This window comes from Pelodiscus sinensis, chromosome 8, assembly GCF_049634645.1.
Source record: "Pelodiscus sinensis isolate JC-2024 chromosome 8, ASM4963464v1, whole genome shotgun sequence".
NCBI classification, from domain to species: Eukaryota; Metazoa; Chordata; order Testudines; family Trionychidae; genus Pelodiscus; species Pelodiscus sinensis.
Window position 1 is genome coordinate 61,330,877 of NC_134718.1, and position 14,626 is coordinate 61,345,502.

At 45.5% G+C, this 14,626-nt stretch overlaps 1 protein-coding gene across 6 annotated transcripts in view; it reads left to right on the forward strand.

Moving 5' to 3' along the window:
* The window catches only part of HSPA12A (heat shock protein family A (Hsp70) member 12A), a 226,664-nt gene that overhangs the window by 103,952 nt on the left and 108,086 nt on the right, over positions 1–14,626 (forward strand). For 2 of the 6 annotated variants that reach the window (XM_075935389.1, XM_075935388.1), the window contains exon 3: positions 4,185–4,801. The exons of the other annotated variants lie outside the window; for them this stretch is intronic. In XM_075935389.1, coding sequence (XP_075791504.1) covers positions 4,774–4,801 — 28 coding nt within the window. In that variant the 5' untranslated portion in view covers positions 4,185–4,773. The remainder of the gene's footprint in view (positions 1–4,184; positions 4,802–14,626) is intronic. 6 annotated transcript variants of the gene reach the window in all.

Here is a 14,626-nt window from a genome sequence, read left to right on the forward strand (position 1 = left end):
TTTACATTTTCTCAATTCAGGGTCGGGGATGTGCACATGCCAGTGTGCCTGCTGGGGGATGCAGTCTACCCCCTACAGCTGTGGTTCATGAAGCCCTACACGGGACACCTCAGCCTCTCCCGGCAGGCATTCAATGCCAGGCTCAGGAGGGCCCACACTGTGGTCGAGGGGGCCTTCGGCCGACTGAAAGCACGGTTTAGATGCCTCCTCACCCACCTAGACCTCTCCCAGCACAATATTCACGTGGTGGCAGCATGGTGTGTGCTCCACAATTTGTGCGAGAGGAAGAGGGAAGCTTTCCTGCCAGCCTGGATGGCAGAGGCTGACCGCCTGGCTGGCCAGTATGCACAGTCCCGCATGGCTGCCAGCTGGGAGGCAGTTCAGGGGGCTGTCCGCATCTGGGAAGCCCTGTGGGAGAGCTTCCAGGCGGACAAGGACTGAAGTCCCCCCTGGCGTGCCCCACTGGGGCCTGGGGCCTTATATTCATCCCCTACCTCGTTCTCCTTTCTCCTCCCTAACCCTCCTTCCTGATCTACAATAAAAACACCTGTATGGCCACAAAAAAAAGTCTTTATTTTACATAACTGGGGTGGGAGGAGGAAGGGAATGAGGGGGGGGGGAACCCTGGGAGGAGGGATCTGGAAGGGGGAGGAAGGGAGAGGGGAAGCTCAGGGTTGGGGGTCTTGCTGGCTCTCCTGTCTCGTAGCACCAGCCTGGTCCTTGGGAGCGGTGGAGGGCTGGGTGGCAGTGGGTGACTGGCTCATGGTGTGCCAGGTGCACAGTCTGCTGGCTGTGTGCTGGCAGGCTGGCAACTGGCACAGGCACTGTGGCTAGAGTCTGCCCCTTTAAGGGCTCCAGGACTAGGGGGGGAGCAGACAAGTTTTCCTAGTTTGGCCCAGAGTGGCCACCAGGGGGAACTGGGAAGGGCTGGAGGCCCCCTAATTCGAAATAAGTGTCTACACAGCACTTATTTTGAATTAGCTATTTCGAATTAGGTGTTATTTCTCGTAGAATGAGGTTTACCTAATTCGAAATAAGGGCTCCGCTATTTCAATTTATTTCGAAAGAGCAGTTTGTATGTGTAGACAGCTATTAAAGTTAATTCAAAATAACATCTGTTATTTTGAATTAACTCTATAGTGTAGACATACCCTTAGAAACTAACAAAAAAGTAGATTGTGTCATTAGTGTCATTACCTTTCATGAGCATAACCCACTTCTTCAGATGACTGGAGAAAAAAAAAGACAGATCTCCTAAAAATATTACATCTTCCCAGCCCCAAATCAGGCTCAGTGAACTTCTGTGGATGTTAATTCCACTATTTTTATTTTTTTTTATTTGTTCACAAAGGAGAGAAACGGCAAAGGGAAAAGATCTTTCCTTCATCTCTTTATTTTCCTGTAACATACTTTTCTCTATACATAAACTCTCAAGAAAATATTAAGGTGTCACAGTCTTGTGTATGCTTTTTGCCCTGAATTGGAGACCTATATTTTAGCTTTCTAACCAGCTTTTCAACTCATTAGATTTTTAGCAGCGATGCTAAGTGTACAAGAAAATATTTTATTTTTGTAACTACTAGCTACACATTTGGACATGCTCTTTCTGCATTATTCACAACACCTACAGCCGAATCTGTAACTTAGGCAACCTGGCTGGATACTGAGTAATGTCGTCACTGCCTTGACATTAAAAAAGATGTTTGCATCTAACAAAAGCTTGTGTTATGTGGGCATTTTGTTTGCTTCAAAGATAAAGGAAAAGCAGAAAACTAGCTTGTATGTCATATTTTCTCCACAATGGCAGATTTTTGTTTGTTATTATTTAAACACATAATTGTAAGGCCACAGATCTGTTGCAGTTAAAGTGTATTTAATTGTATGTGAATGTTTTAGCTTGTCAGGAAACCATAACATTACATGAAAGTTGTTTTGTTTCCTATTTCCTATGCTGATAAATAACAGTTCAAGTTTTGAGCCAGACTCTAAATATACAATTAAAGCAGACTGAAGGCCAGATGTTGCTCTCTGCTGCATGCATGGAGCAAAGGAAAGGAGGAGGAAAGAAGCAGCTCTATGGCAACCTCCTCACTTCCCTGGGAGATCCCTATGTGAACCTGAAGCCCTTAGGGCTTCTGCAAGAATGTAGTCAGTGTAAGTGCTGGGGTGACATACTCTTTTGCTCCACTCCATTGCTTACGGCGAGAATACAGCATGCTTCCTTCCCCCTCTACTTCCTGCCACTGCCAGTGCGCCTTCTTACCTCTAAGGTGCAGAGAAAGAGTTCTCCCTAGCAACACAGTTGGGCTACATCTAGACTGGCATGATTTTCCGGAAATGCTTTTAACGGAAAAGTTTTCCGTTAAAAGCATTTTTGGAAAAGCGCGTCTAGATTGGCAGGACGCTTTTCCGCAAAGGCGCTTTTTGCGGAAAAGCGTCCGTGGCCAATCTAGACGTGCTTTTCCGCAAAAAAGCCCCAATCGCCATTTTCGTGATTGGGGCTTTTTTGCGGAAAATAAATCTCTGCTGTCTACACTGGCCCTTTTGCGCAAAAGTTTTTCAGAAAAAGACTTTTGCCCGAATGGGAGCAGCATAGTATTTCCACAAGAACACTGATAATCTTACATGAGATCATCAGTGCTTTTGCGGAAATTCAAGCGGCCAGTGTAGACAGCTGGCAAATTTTTCCGGAAAAGTGGCTGATTTTCCAGAAAAAGTGGCCAGTCTAGACACAGCCTTGATGTTTAATTTGAAATCTACCTTTGTAGGTGCTTATAAAGGTCTCATCGCTGTAATATTTGTCAGATGCATGTTTAAAGCTTTTATTGTAAATCTGTAAATGTTCTGCCACAGCTCCTCCTTCACAAAAGGGACTGAACATAGCCACATGGCTCAGAACTAATTGTATCAAGGCTCCTGCAACAGTTGCACCACAAGGAAGGTCTGGTAGATCTGGCACCAAAAAGGAGGGACAAGCATGATGAGTAGCCTAGGTGTCCTCCATATGTGTGGTTTGCCTAAGGAGACTCTGTCTTGCAGGGTTTCACAAGGATCTCTGAGGCAGCTTTAGTGGGTGGAGTCAGTAGAAATGATTCGGTAGAAACTCTGGGTAGGATTTTCGAAAGCTCTCAGTCACTGACCTAAGTCAATGGGAGAGAGTTATCACAGCAGCAAAAGTGTTTCTGCAAATCCCACTCTCTAAGCTCAAGGTCCTAGGATCTGATTCTGCATTGCCTTGCAATTTTGTGGTCATTTATACCAATGCTAAGTGAAGAGAACTGAGACACAATCAGAATTGGTAGCATTAACACCCACTTTGGATTCACTTTCTATGGGTTTAAATAACACATTACCACACAGGACACAAGGTATTGGAGGACACAGCCTATGGAGTTCCAGGGGAACTTTTTCTTCTACGGGTTTTTTTTTTCAGGGGAGGAAATAAGCTGTATTTTTATTGTTTTGCTTGCAAGGGAATTGAATCCAGTGCTAAAAACTCATGATTTTATCATGAAATATTTGACAGTTTTTCTTGAAACTTCAGCTCATGGAGGCATGTGATTATTTGAGATTCTTGTCTTTCATTAGGAAAAAAATAAAAGTAACATTCTAGCTTTTGTGGTGATGGAGAAGCGTTTGAAGTAGGAATGTCATTGGTTAACTGGTGTAAGCCTCACTCTTACCATGTGATGCTTACCAGTTAACTGGTGGCCAGTCCAGGCCTGTTGTGGGCTGCGGGTGCTCTAGCCCAGCTGGCCCCATCATGCTAGGAGTGAGGGGCTCTCCAAGCCAACTACTGTCAGAGGAGCCACCAACTACAGCAGGCCCAGCCTGGCTGGAGCAGCCTGCAGCACTGCACCACATGCAGGAGGCTGCTCCATCTTAGCCAAGCCCACTGTCCAGCTGGAGAGTCCTGCCAGCCATGCCAGAGCTGGAGTGGCCTCCTACAGGACCCCATTTAAGCAGTTAACTGGTTAAATGTTAGGTTTAAGTAGTTAACTGATTAAACGGGATTTTACACCCCTAGTTTGAAGATGTTTCAAACATGTTTCTGAAAGACTGAAAGAAAATGTTTTTAATACGATTTTTGAACCTTCAGAGCTGGCCCTACTGTTCCTCTCAGTAAATGCAAAGCCGAATAACCAATGCACCTTTTGCAAATCATACTTGTCTTATTTCCACAGCTCCCTACTGCAGTGAGGTGTTTTTTCCTGTGTACAAAAGGCCCGACCACGCTATTAACACTATGCAGCATGCTCCAGTTTCCAACCATTCAGCCACGTGCAGGGTGCTGAGTCCTCATGACGTTGTCATCTTCATTTGCCCACCGCCAACGATTACAAATGACAGCGAAACACACAAGGAAAGCTAGGCTGGGTCTGCGCCTCCCCTAAGCATCTCCGTCCTCTAGCAGCGCCACAAGCCGTCCTGTCAGTTGCAGCCGGGGTCCCCGCGTGAGGGGGAAGCGGAGGGCGAGCGCACGCTTGCAGGGGAGGGGCTCTGCAGCAATCTGAGCAGCCGGCGCCCTGCAGCCCGTAGGAAAAGCTTCTGAGCGCAGGGGTCAAACGCAGCCGCCCCTCTGGCTCCCTGCGCCGTCTGTAGGGAGGCGCTGAGAGCGTGGGGGAGGGGAGAAGGGAACGAAGCCTTGTCTGCGGCTCCAGCCTGCTCAGGAGGAAGCGGCAGCCGGCGATGGCTCAGGCTGCGGAGTGAGGGGCGCCCCGCGTGCGGCTGCCGGGCTCTGTCTGAAGGACCGAGGGATCGGCGGCTCCAGCCATGTCTGAGACGGAGGGCGGCGCGGCAGGTAAGAGGAGCCGCCTTCCCCTTCGCCTGCAGCCAGGAAGCCCCTGCCGGCCGGGCCCGGGCCAGCCCCTCCGCAATGCAGGAAACCCGGCCGGCCGGGCCCGGGCCAGCCCCTCCGCAATGCAGGAGACCCTGCCGGGAATGCGCACAGAGCTGCGGCTCGCCAGCACCTCAGCCTCTGCAGCAAGGGGGCCGGGCAGGGCTGGTGCAGCACCGTCCCGTCCGGGAGTGCACGGCCGCCAGCCTGCAGCGCGTGCACTGGGCTCCCGGCTGCTGGGCGGAGGCGGGACGACAGATGCGGGGGTTAGAAGTGGCTCTGTACCGGGCTTGAGCTGGCCCTGCCTCTGGCGAGCAGCGCTCCGGCCCCAGCTCAGGCTGCACGTTGCGGCTGGATCGAGCCCTCCGAGTGGCTCCGCGGCAGGGATGTGCCCAGCGCTCCGCTCCCGCGGGGGGAGGGGGCAGATATTGGCCTGGATGGGGTAGGGGTTCTGCTCAGTGGCGTATTGCAGCAGCGAGCGGTTCCCAAGCGTAGCCGTTCTCTCCGGGCGTCCCCCCGCGCTGCTTCCAGGAGGGGGCCAGTGCGGCAGGGCGGGCGGGCGGGGCTGATGGTGAGAGCCAGGTGAGACAACAGTGCGGGGGGAAGTGATGCCCCCGCTGCCCGCATCTCCTCCCTGGCCCCGGGCTGCCTCGCAGAGCGGCTGCACGTGCGGCTGGGGCGGGACGCTGCTGAGTCAGCGGCGAAAATCGCTTTCCCAAAGGCTAGTAGTGAATCCAACCAGCGCAGGCCTTTGTACCCGCCTTCGCCCCTGGCAGCTCTCCTCGCCCAGTATGGGTTCAGGCCCTGAGCAAGGGCTCGCTCTGTAGTTCAGGTTGGAACGCTATTGAAATAAAGGTAAAAGCAACTTAGACTTGTTGAGAGGCAGACCCGTCAGTGCATCAATCTGCCCCTGCGGCTGGTGATACCTCTGCCCTTTGGATCACATCATCTCCTTAGCATCCTGGAGCAGCCAGACAGCTCCTAACCTTAGGAGCCCGAGAGATCGCATACAAAGAGGCAATTTTGCAAAACCTTGTTCACGGGGGTTTTGACTACATAAAAGCAAAAGCTAGAATTGTTCTGGACTCTGTTTTATCCAGCTCAGGAGGGTTCTATTTTTTAAAATTTGGTCCATTTGGAGGGAGGAATTGCATTGTCTATGCATATGTATATAAAGACTATCAGCATGCAAAAAATATAGCCAGCATAAGATACTTACTTCTTCTCTATGTGTGTGCAGGGGAGGTTTGCAAATGTTTGTAACTTTGAATTCCAGTCTCTGCACAAAAGGGCTGGGTTTATAAAGGGTCAACATGTGATTAAGATGAGTATATTCCTGAATAAAATAATTCAACTGCAATGCACATGATACGGGAATGTCCAAGAGCATCCATTTTGAAAACTCTATTACAGAACATTGTTTGAAAAACTAGTTGAATCTTAAAAGATATTTGTTTTGGTTTGTATTTCTTTGCTTGCCAAGAGTTGCCGGGAACTCCAGTATTCTTCTTTTCCTCATATACATTTTTTTAAAAAAATAAAGTCTCTAATGATTTGTCTTTCTCGCTTGACAAAGTTAATTATAATGTTGTTATCGCTGACAGCTGACAAAAGGAAGAGTAGAAATCAGATTTTCCCATCTGTTAGATGACAGTATATTACTTATTTTTCTGCATAGTTTATTGCAAATCTGGGGGGTTTAATGTTGAAATTATATGTTCCAAAGAAGAATCTAGGCAGGAAGGATTCTTCTGTAAGAAGGAATATGATGTAGCAAAGTAACAATTTGTCATACCAGAAATGCTTACATCTTTTATAGTCTCTCTGGAACACTGAAACACTGGGAGGAAAAAAGGAATCTGAAAAAAACATACTGCCAAATGAGAGTACATATACCGGCAGTGCTAGGGCTGCAAAAACGTATCACTGTGTAGTGTGCTGCAAAAATGACACACACCTATGTAAAATAGCAAACTGCCGTATGCACCAGCTGTTAATCATTTTTATGGCTACAAGTAGCACAGCATTGCAGTATTTGCAGTTTGGCTAGCATAAGCATGACTAATTTTATTCATAGAAACTTGTATTAAATCTTTAATAATACTATCATAAGGAAATATAAACCACTGGCTAACATTTGAATTATACCAATTTAGCAGATATGTTTATTTTTTAATTTTTTACAGTACACAGTGAGATAAGATTTTAACCTGAATGTATAGCAAATTTTAGCCCCAATCCAGACCCTGTATTGCTTCTCCAATGATGCAAAATTTGCTTAAAGCCTAACAGGCTGCCAAAGGATCTGTCTACATTGGGTTTATGAGAAATAGGTCCTGTCAAACCAACTGAATTTTTTTTATAAGGTTACAAGTTTGATTGATAAAAGTAATAGTGTTGATATATATTTAGACTTCTTAAGGTATTTGACTTAGTACAACATTTTGACTAAAAATGAGAGTGATGCAAAATTAACATGTCACTCATTAAATGGATTAAATACTGGCTAGCTGATAGGTCTTAATACGTAACTGTAAATATGGAATCATCATCAAGCAGGTGTGTTTCTAGTGGGGTCCCTCAGAGATTGGTTCTTAGCTCTAACCAACTAAACATTTTTATCAATGATCTAGAAGAGAATATAAAATCACCACTAATAAAGTTTGCAGATGACACAAGGATTAGAGAGAGATAAGTAATGAAGAGGACAGGTCACTGATACAGAGCAATCAGGATCCCTTTGTAAATTGGGCATGAGCAAACTATATGCATTTGTATCTATGAAGAAAATGGTAAACCATACTTACAGGATAGGGGACTTTATCCTGGGAATCATTTGGGCGTTGTGGGGGACTGTCAGCTGAACATGAATGAGCTCCCAGTGTGCCACTGTGGCCAGAATGCCTAATGGTATCCTTTGATGCATAAATGGGAATTTTAAATAGGAGTAGAGATTATTTTACCTAAATATTTGGTGCTGCTGGGATATTGTGTCCAGTTCTGGAGTTCAGAGGTCAAGACCGTTGCTAAATTGGAGAAGGTTTGGAGAAGAGTAACAAGAATGATGAAAACATGCCTTATAGTGGGGCCAGGGAATCTTTTTTTTTTTTTTCTATCAGGTGCTATTGACCCACAGAAAAAGTCAGTCAGGGCCACACACAGATCTGCAGGGGGCGTGGAGGCTAAAGACTTTCCCTAGGCCAGCAATGGGCAATCTCAAGGGTGAGCAAAGGGCCTCCTCAGGTAGGATCTGGCCTGCCCCTTCTGGGGCGGTCCAGGGCCACTTAAAAAAATTCTGAAGTGGCCTCAGTCAAAAATTATTGCCCACCTCTGGGCAATCTAGACTAGTGAGTGGGCCACATGAGTGGTTCTCCTTCATTTTAGTGGGCTGCAAGATTTTCATAATAAGATGGTCTCACTGTGTTTGCGTACCTGGAATTTGTACAGTGTAACAATTGAACTATAGCAGCACTTTGGATGCAGAAGGAGCACATGGCTCTCTCAGTTAGTGGTGTGTGCAATGAGCAGGCACCTCACCTCATGTACCCTTGCTGTATATGCTGGCATGACTTCTTTGGAAATGGACAGTCAGTGCAAGCTAGAACAGCCTTTATGCTGCTCAGTTTTATGTAGGAAGACAGGACTGTTGCCTCAGGTGCATCAAATCTGTCCCAGTTAATGTAAAAATTGACATTTGAATCCATTCAGTTCTCTCTCTGTGTCATTTTTATTTTTTATTTAAGTATAATACATTTTGGAAGATTTTAATGGACTCCATCATCCCCATATTTTGATCTTGAGTTTTTGTTTTGCATGATTTCAGGTTTCTGCAGGTGAAGTCCTTGCCAGAGTTAGCTTCTGCTTATTGTTTTGAGTATGTGGTAGGGATGTTAACTAACGATTAATTTACTAGTCGAGTAGTTGATGGAATTTCCATCCACTACTCGAGTAGTCGATAGGCACTTTTGCATTCCTCCTTCGAAATGTACAAGAGCCCCCACTGGGTTCTGCTAGAGTTCTTTGTGGGGGTCAACAAACATGTGGACAAGGGGTTTCCAGTGGATATAGTGTACTTAGATTTCCAGAAAGCCTTTGACAAGGTCCCTAACCAAAGGCTCTTAAGTAAAGTAAGTAGTCATGAGATAAGAGGGAAGTTCCTTTTGTGGATTGATAACTGGTTAAAAGACATGAAACAAAGGGTAGGAATAAATGGTAAGTTTTCTGAGTGGAGAGAGGTAACTAGTGGGGTCTCCCAAGGGTCTGTCCTGGGGCCCATCCTATTCAACTTATTTATAAATGATCTAGAGAAAGGGGTTAACAGTGAGATGGAAAAATTTGCAGATGATACCAAACTGCTCAAGATAGTTAAGACCAAAGCAAACTGTGAAAAGCTTCAGAAAGATCTCACCAAACTAAGAGTATGTCTACACTACCCCGCTAGTTCGAACTAGCGGGGTAATGTAGGCATACCACAATTGCAAATGAAGCCCGGGATTTGAATTTCCCGGGCTTCATTTGCATAAGTGGGGAGCCGCCATTTTTAAATCCCCGCTCGTTCGAACCCCGTGCCGCGCGGCTACACGCGGCACGAACTAGGTAGTTCGAACTAGGAAGCCTAGTTTGAACTACCGTTACTCCTCATTCCACGAGGAGTAACGGTAGTTCGAACTAGGAAGCCTAGTTCGAACTACCTAGTTCCCGCGGCACAGGGTTCGAACGAGCGGGGATTTAAAAATGGCGGCGCCCCGCTTATGCAAATGAAGCCCGGGAAATTCAAATCCCGGGCTTCATTTGCAATTGCGGTATGCCTACATTACCCCGCTAGTTCGAACTAGCGGGGTAGTATAGACATACCCTAAGTGATTGGGCAACAAAATGGCAACTGAAATTTAATGTTGATAAATGTAAAGTAATGCACATTGGAAAAAGAATCTCAACTATACATACAATATGATGGGAACTACCCTGGCTACAACAACTCAAGAGATAGCTCTTGGAATCATTGTGGATAGTTCTCTGAAAACATTCACTCGGTATGTCTAGACTACATCCCTCTTTCGACAGAAGGATGTAAATTAGGCACTTTGAAATTGCAAATGAAGCCAGGATTTGAATTTCATGTGCTTCATTTGCATAATCACATCATGGCACTCTTTTGAAAAAGCACTATTTCAAAAGTAAAACCACAGTACAGATGCAGTTCTTTCAAAAAGGAAAGGCTTTCTCGAAAGATCTTGTAAACCTCAGTAAATGAGGAGTACAGGATCTTTCAAAATGGGGCATTTCTGTCAAAAATGCCCTTCTAAACTGCCTGGTTTTTTTCCCAAAAGCCCCGTTTCAAAAAAAGCAGCTGCTGCCATTATGCAAATGAAGCACAGGATATTTAAATCCCCGCTTCATTTGCACATTCGATATGTCAAATTTACATCTCTTTATCGAAAAAGGGATGTAGTCTAGACATTCCCTCAGTGTTCAGCGGCAGTCAAAAAAGCAAATAAAATGTTAGGAGTCATTAAAAAAGGGATAGAGAATAAGACAGAAAATATCTTAGGGTATGTCTACACTGCCACCCTAGTTTGAACTAGGGTGGCTAATGTACTCATTCGAAGTTGCAAATGAAGCCCAGGATTTAAATATCCCGGGCTTCATTTGCATCTTGCCGGGTGCCGCCATTTTTAAATCCCCGTTAGTGCGGACTCTGTGCCCGCGGCTACACGCGGCACGGAGTAGGTAGTTTGAATTAGGCTTTCTAATTCAAACTACCGTTACTCCTTGTGGAATGAGGTGGATATTTAAATCCCGGGCTTCATTTGCAACTTCGAATGACTACATTAGCCACTCTAGTCCGAACTAGGGTGGCAGTGTAGACATACCCTTATTGCCTCTATATAAAACCATGGTGCAACCACATCTTGAATACTGTGTACAGATGTGCTCACCTCATGTCAAAAAAGATATATTGGCATTGGAAAAGGTTCAGAAAAGGTCAACAAAAATGATTAAGGCTTTGGAATGGGTCTCATCTGAAGAGAGAGAAAAAGACTTTGACTTTTCAGCTTAGAAAAGAGGAGACTACGAGGGGATATGATAGAGGTCTATAAAATTATGACTGGTATGGAAAAAATGAATAAGGAAAAGTTATTTACTTATTCCCACAATAAAAGAACTAGGTGTCACCAAATGAAATTTTTAGGCAGCATGTTTGAAACAGACAGAAGGAAGTTTTTCTTCACTCAGCGTACAGTCAGTCAACCTTTGGAACGCCTTATCGGAGGATGAGATGAATGCTAGAACTTTAACAGGGTTCAAAAAAGAGCTAGATAGATTCATGGAGGTTAGGCCCATGAATGGCTATTAGCCAGGATCAGTAGGAATGGTATTCCTAGTCTCTGTTTCTCTGGAGGTGGGTGACAGGGGAGGGATCACATGAGGATTCCCTATTGTGATCCCTCCCTCTGGGGCATCTGGTATTGTCTGCTGTCAGTGGACAGTATACTGGGCTAGATGGACTTTTGGTCTTTCTTATGGGGAAGTCCCACTGACTCTGGGCTGCACGTGGGCGTGCCAGCTTTGAAATGCATTTCAAAGCTGAAGCGCTTTCATGGAGCCTGGGGTCAGTGTAGCATTTCCCTAGAACATGGGGCAGCTGGAGAGTCCCCAGCTGATCCCGGGTTTCGTGGAAATGCCTCACGGAGCCCGGGATCAGCTGAGTCGTCCCCAGCTGACCCCGGGCTCCGCATGGTATTTCAAAGCAGCAACGAAGCATGGAGTCCCGGATCAGATGGGGACTCTGAGTCTCTCATTGATTCCAGGTTCCATAAGGGCGCTTCCGCTTTGAAATGCCATGCTCCCGAGGCGGCGTTTCAAAACGGCAGCATCACACAGAGCGGGTATGGGCTCCGTGCGGCGCTGCTGCTTTGAACTATGCCCGCCCCCCCCCTTCTGCCTCTGTCTGATAGAGGCAGTGGGTAGGGGAGGAGGAATTGACTAGTCGACTCGACTGTCCAATAAGCATTTGCTTATCGGATAGTTGACTAGTCCTTAACATCCTTAGTATGTGGCTGTCAACTTTGATTCCAGTTAGGGGTTCTGCTGCTGCATTAAGTTCAGTATTCTGGTCTTTTCCTTCAAGGCTGTGCACAGCACCTCTCCTGGCCACATTACTGAATTATTTTCCACAGTTCCCTATGCCAAATTAAACCTCTCTCACAACCACTCCCTTTACGTACTCCCCACTTTTTTTTTAAATCTTGCTTGCTGTTCCTTATTTTCTCTCCGGCTACGTCTAGACTGGCATGATTTTCCGGAAATGCTTTTAACAGAAAAGTTTTCCGTTAAAAGCATTTTCGGAACAGAGCATCTAGATTGGCACAGACGCTTTTCCGCAAAAGCACTTTTTGCGGAAAAGCGTCCGTGGCCAATCTAGACGCACTTTTCGGAATTTTCGGAATCAGGGCTTTTTTGCGGAAAGCAAATCTCAGCTGTCGACACTGGCCCTTTTGCGCAAAAGTTTTGCGCAAAAGGACTTTTGCCCGAACGGGAGCAGCATAGTATTTCCGCAAGAACATTGACAATCTTACATGAGATCGTCGGTGCTTTTGCGGAAATTCAAGAGGCCAGTGTAGACAGCTAGCAAGTTTTTCCGGAAAAGCGGCTGATTTTTCGGAAAAACTGGCCAGTCTAGACACAGCCTCCATGTTCACCAGACAACCCCCCTCTGCCCATTCAAATCCACTCTTAAAACAGTTTTCTGCAAAGGGTTGCAGAGTGCTCTTTGAATGGTTCCAGCATTTTCTTACTAACACACCAGTATCCAGTCCATCTTCAGTACATTTGTCTAGACTCTTCTCATGAAATATGAGCTAAACTCATTACTGACATTACTCCAGCTTTGGTGAAGGAACACCAGGCAGGAAATCAGCCCGATAGATGGGGTTTCCAAAAATGGTTTTGCCTATCTTTGCCAGTTTTACCATTGGCTTCAATGAAAGGTAACATTAGTCAGCTAAGTGTTTTTGAGTTTCCTTCCTTGTCTATATTAGATTGCATGTGTGACATTCCCCTCCCAATTTATGAAAATTGGCTTATGAATATAAGATACATAACTTGAAGATGCTTTGGACAAAATACCTTATGTAACCTATGAATTTTAATGTTGCATTCGGCATCATCTGTATATCTTATTGGTGCATGTGTTTATACTTTTAAACCGGGTGATGAACTTAATGACTTGTAAACAGCCTTGTCCTATAAGGTCTTACTAGTCCAATTATCTTTGGCATGTGACTACACTAGCATGTACTGGGATTCTAGTTTGACCAGGTAATTTTCCAGGGAAGAGGGAATGGAGAACAAAAGATTCCCATCCCCAAGAGAAAGTCTGTTTAAGCAAGGAAAGGTCATCAGATCTTTGTCTTCAGCTGGATTGGAAACAAAGAACTGGAGAACCAAGTTAGAGTGAAAGATGGTCTTTGACTTGAAGACTTGCCTGAAATAAGAACAGCTCTTTAGGTTAAGAATCTGCTTGCAATAAGTTTTTTAGTGAATTAGAACTTTATTCAGTTAACTTAATTGGTCAGGGGGCTGGACTCAATGACCTCCTGAAGTCTCTTCCAGCCCTAGGATTCTATGATTAATATGCATTTTCTTTTCATTGTGGCAAGGTCCTTGCTCAGGCCCCATGCTCTGGATCCCCTTCTTTGGCCACAAATCACCCAGAGAACCTAGTTTGTGCAGTCACCCGGGTCTTTTTATTGTCTGTGCCAACTTCCTACCACCTTCTATTTACAGAGCTTTGTTTTTCCAGGAGCTAAGTCACCTACCCTATCTAGCTGGCTGGGGAGCACACTCAGCTACTCTCTGGCTCCTTCCTTTCCACTTCCCCTCTGGCTGCCTTATCTAGTCCTCTGGCTAATGAGGCTCACAGCTGCTTCCTATTAGCCCCTCAGGCATGGGCTTGCTCAGCTGGCTTCAGTTGCCCTTTCAGCCAGGCTGTAGTGGCAGAGCACTGGCTTAGCCAGCAGTCTGTCACATAATTTTTTTAGTAACTTACTTTGACCTGTCTGTTTTCACTTGCAACCACTTAAATCCTACTGTTTGTATATAATAAAAACACTTTTGTTTACTATCAGGGCTAGTGTAAATAGTTATTATGAGAGGGGGCAATCAGTGTACATATTCCTCTTTTATTGATAAAGGAGGTTTATGAATGAGCTTTCATCATGTAAAACTTTTTACACAAAGAAGGATTTATGTGGGATTTTGATCCCTTTTGGGGTTTGGTTTCATAGGTGCTGTGACCTAGAACTGCATCTTCCCAGAGCTGAAGTGGTTCAGTGTCTGCATTGCTCCTCAGAGGGATGGTAACCCCAACTCTGTGCAATGTCTGGGGGAGACCAGAGAATCTGGCCCAGCACGACCGGGTGGTGGGGAGCCCAAGAGAGCAAGAAGGCGCATGTTAGTGTCATGATCAGCACGCTAGAAAACAATCCCAAGGAGTCTATGGTGACTGCACCCCATCACAGTATGTTCTGTAGAACAGGAGCTGTGAATATTTGTTTTAGCTGTTTTCAGTGTGCTGAAATCACTCTTGGTCTAAATAAATAATTATGGAAAGCATGAATAAAAGAAAAGTTTCATGTAAATGTACTTTTATAAGTTTAGAAGAGGAAAGAGCTTAATCTGCTGTCCATCAATATGCTGTTCTATAAACATAAGAACGGACGTACTGGGTCAGACCAAAGATCCATCTAGCCCCGTATCCTGTCTACCGACAGTGGCCAGCACCAG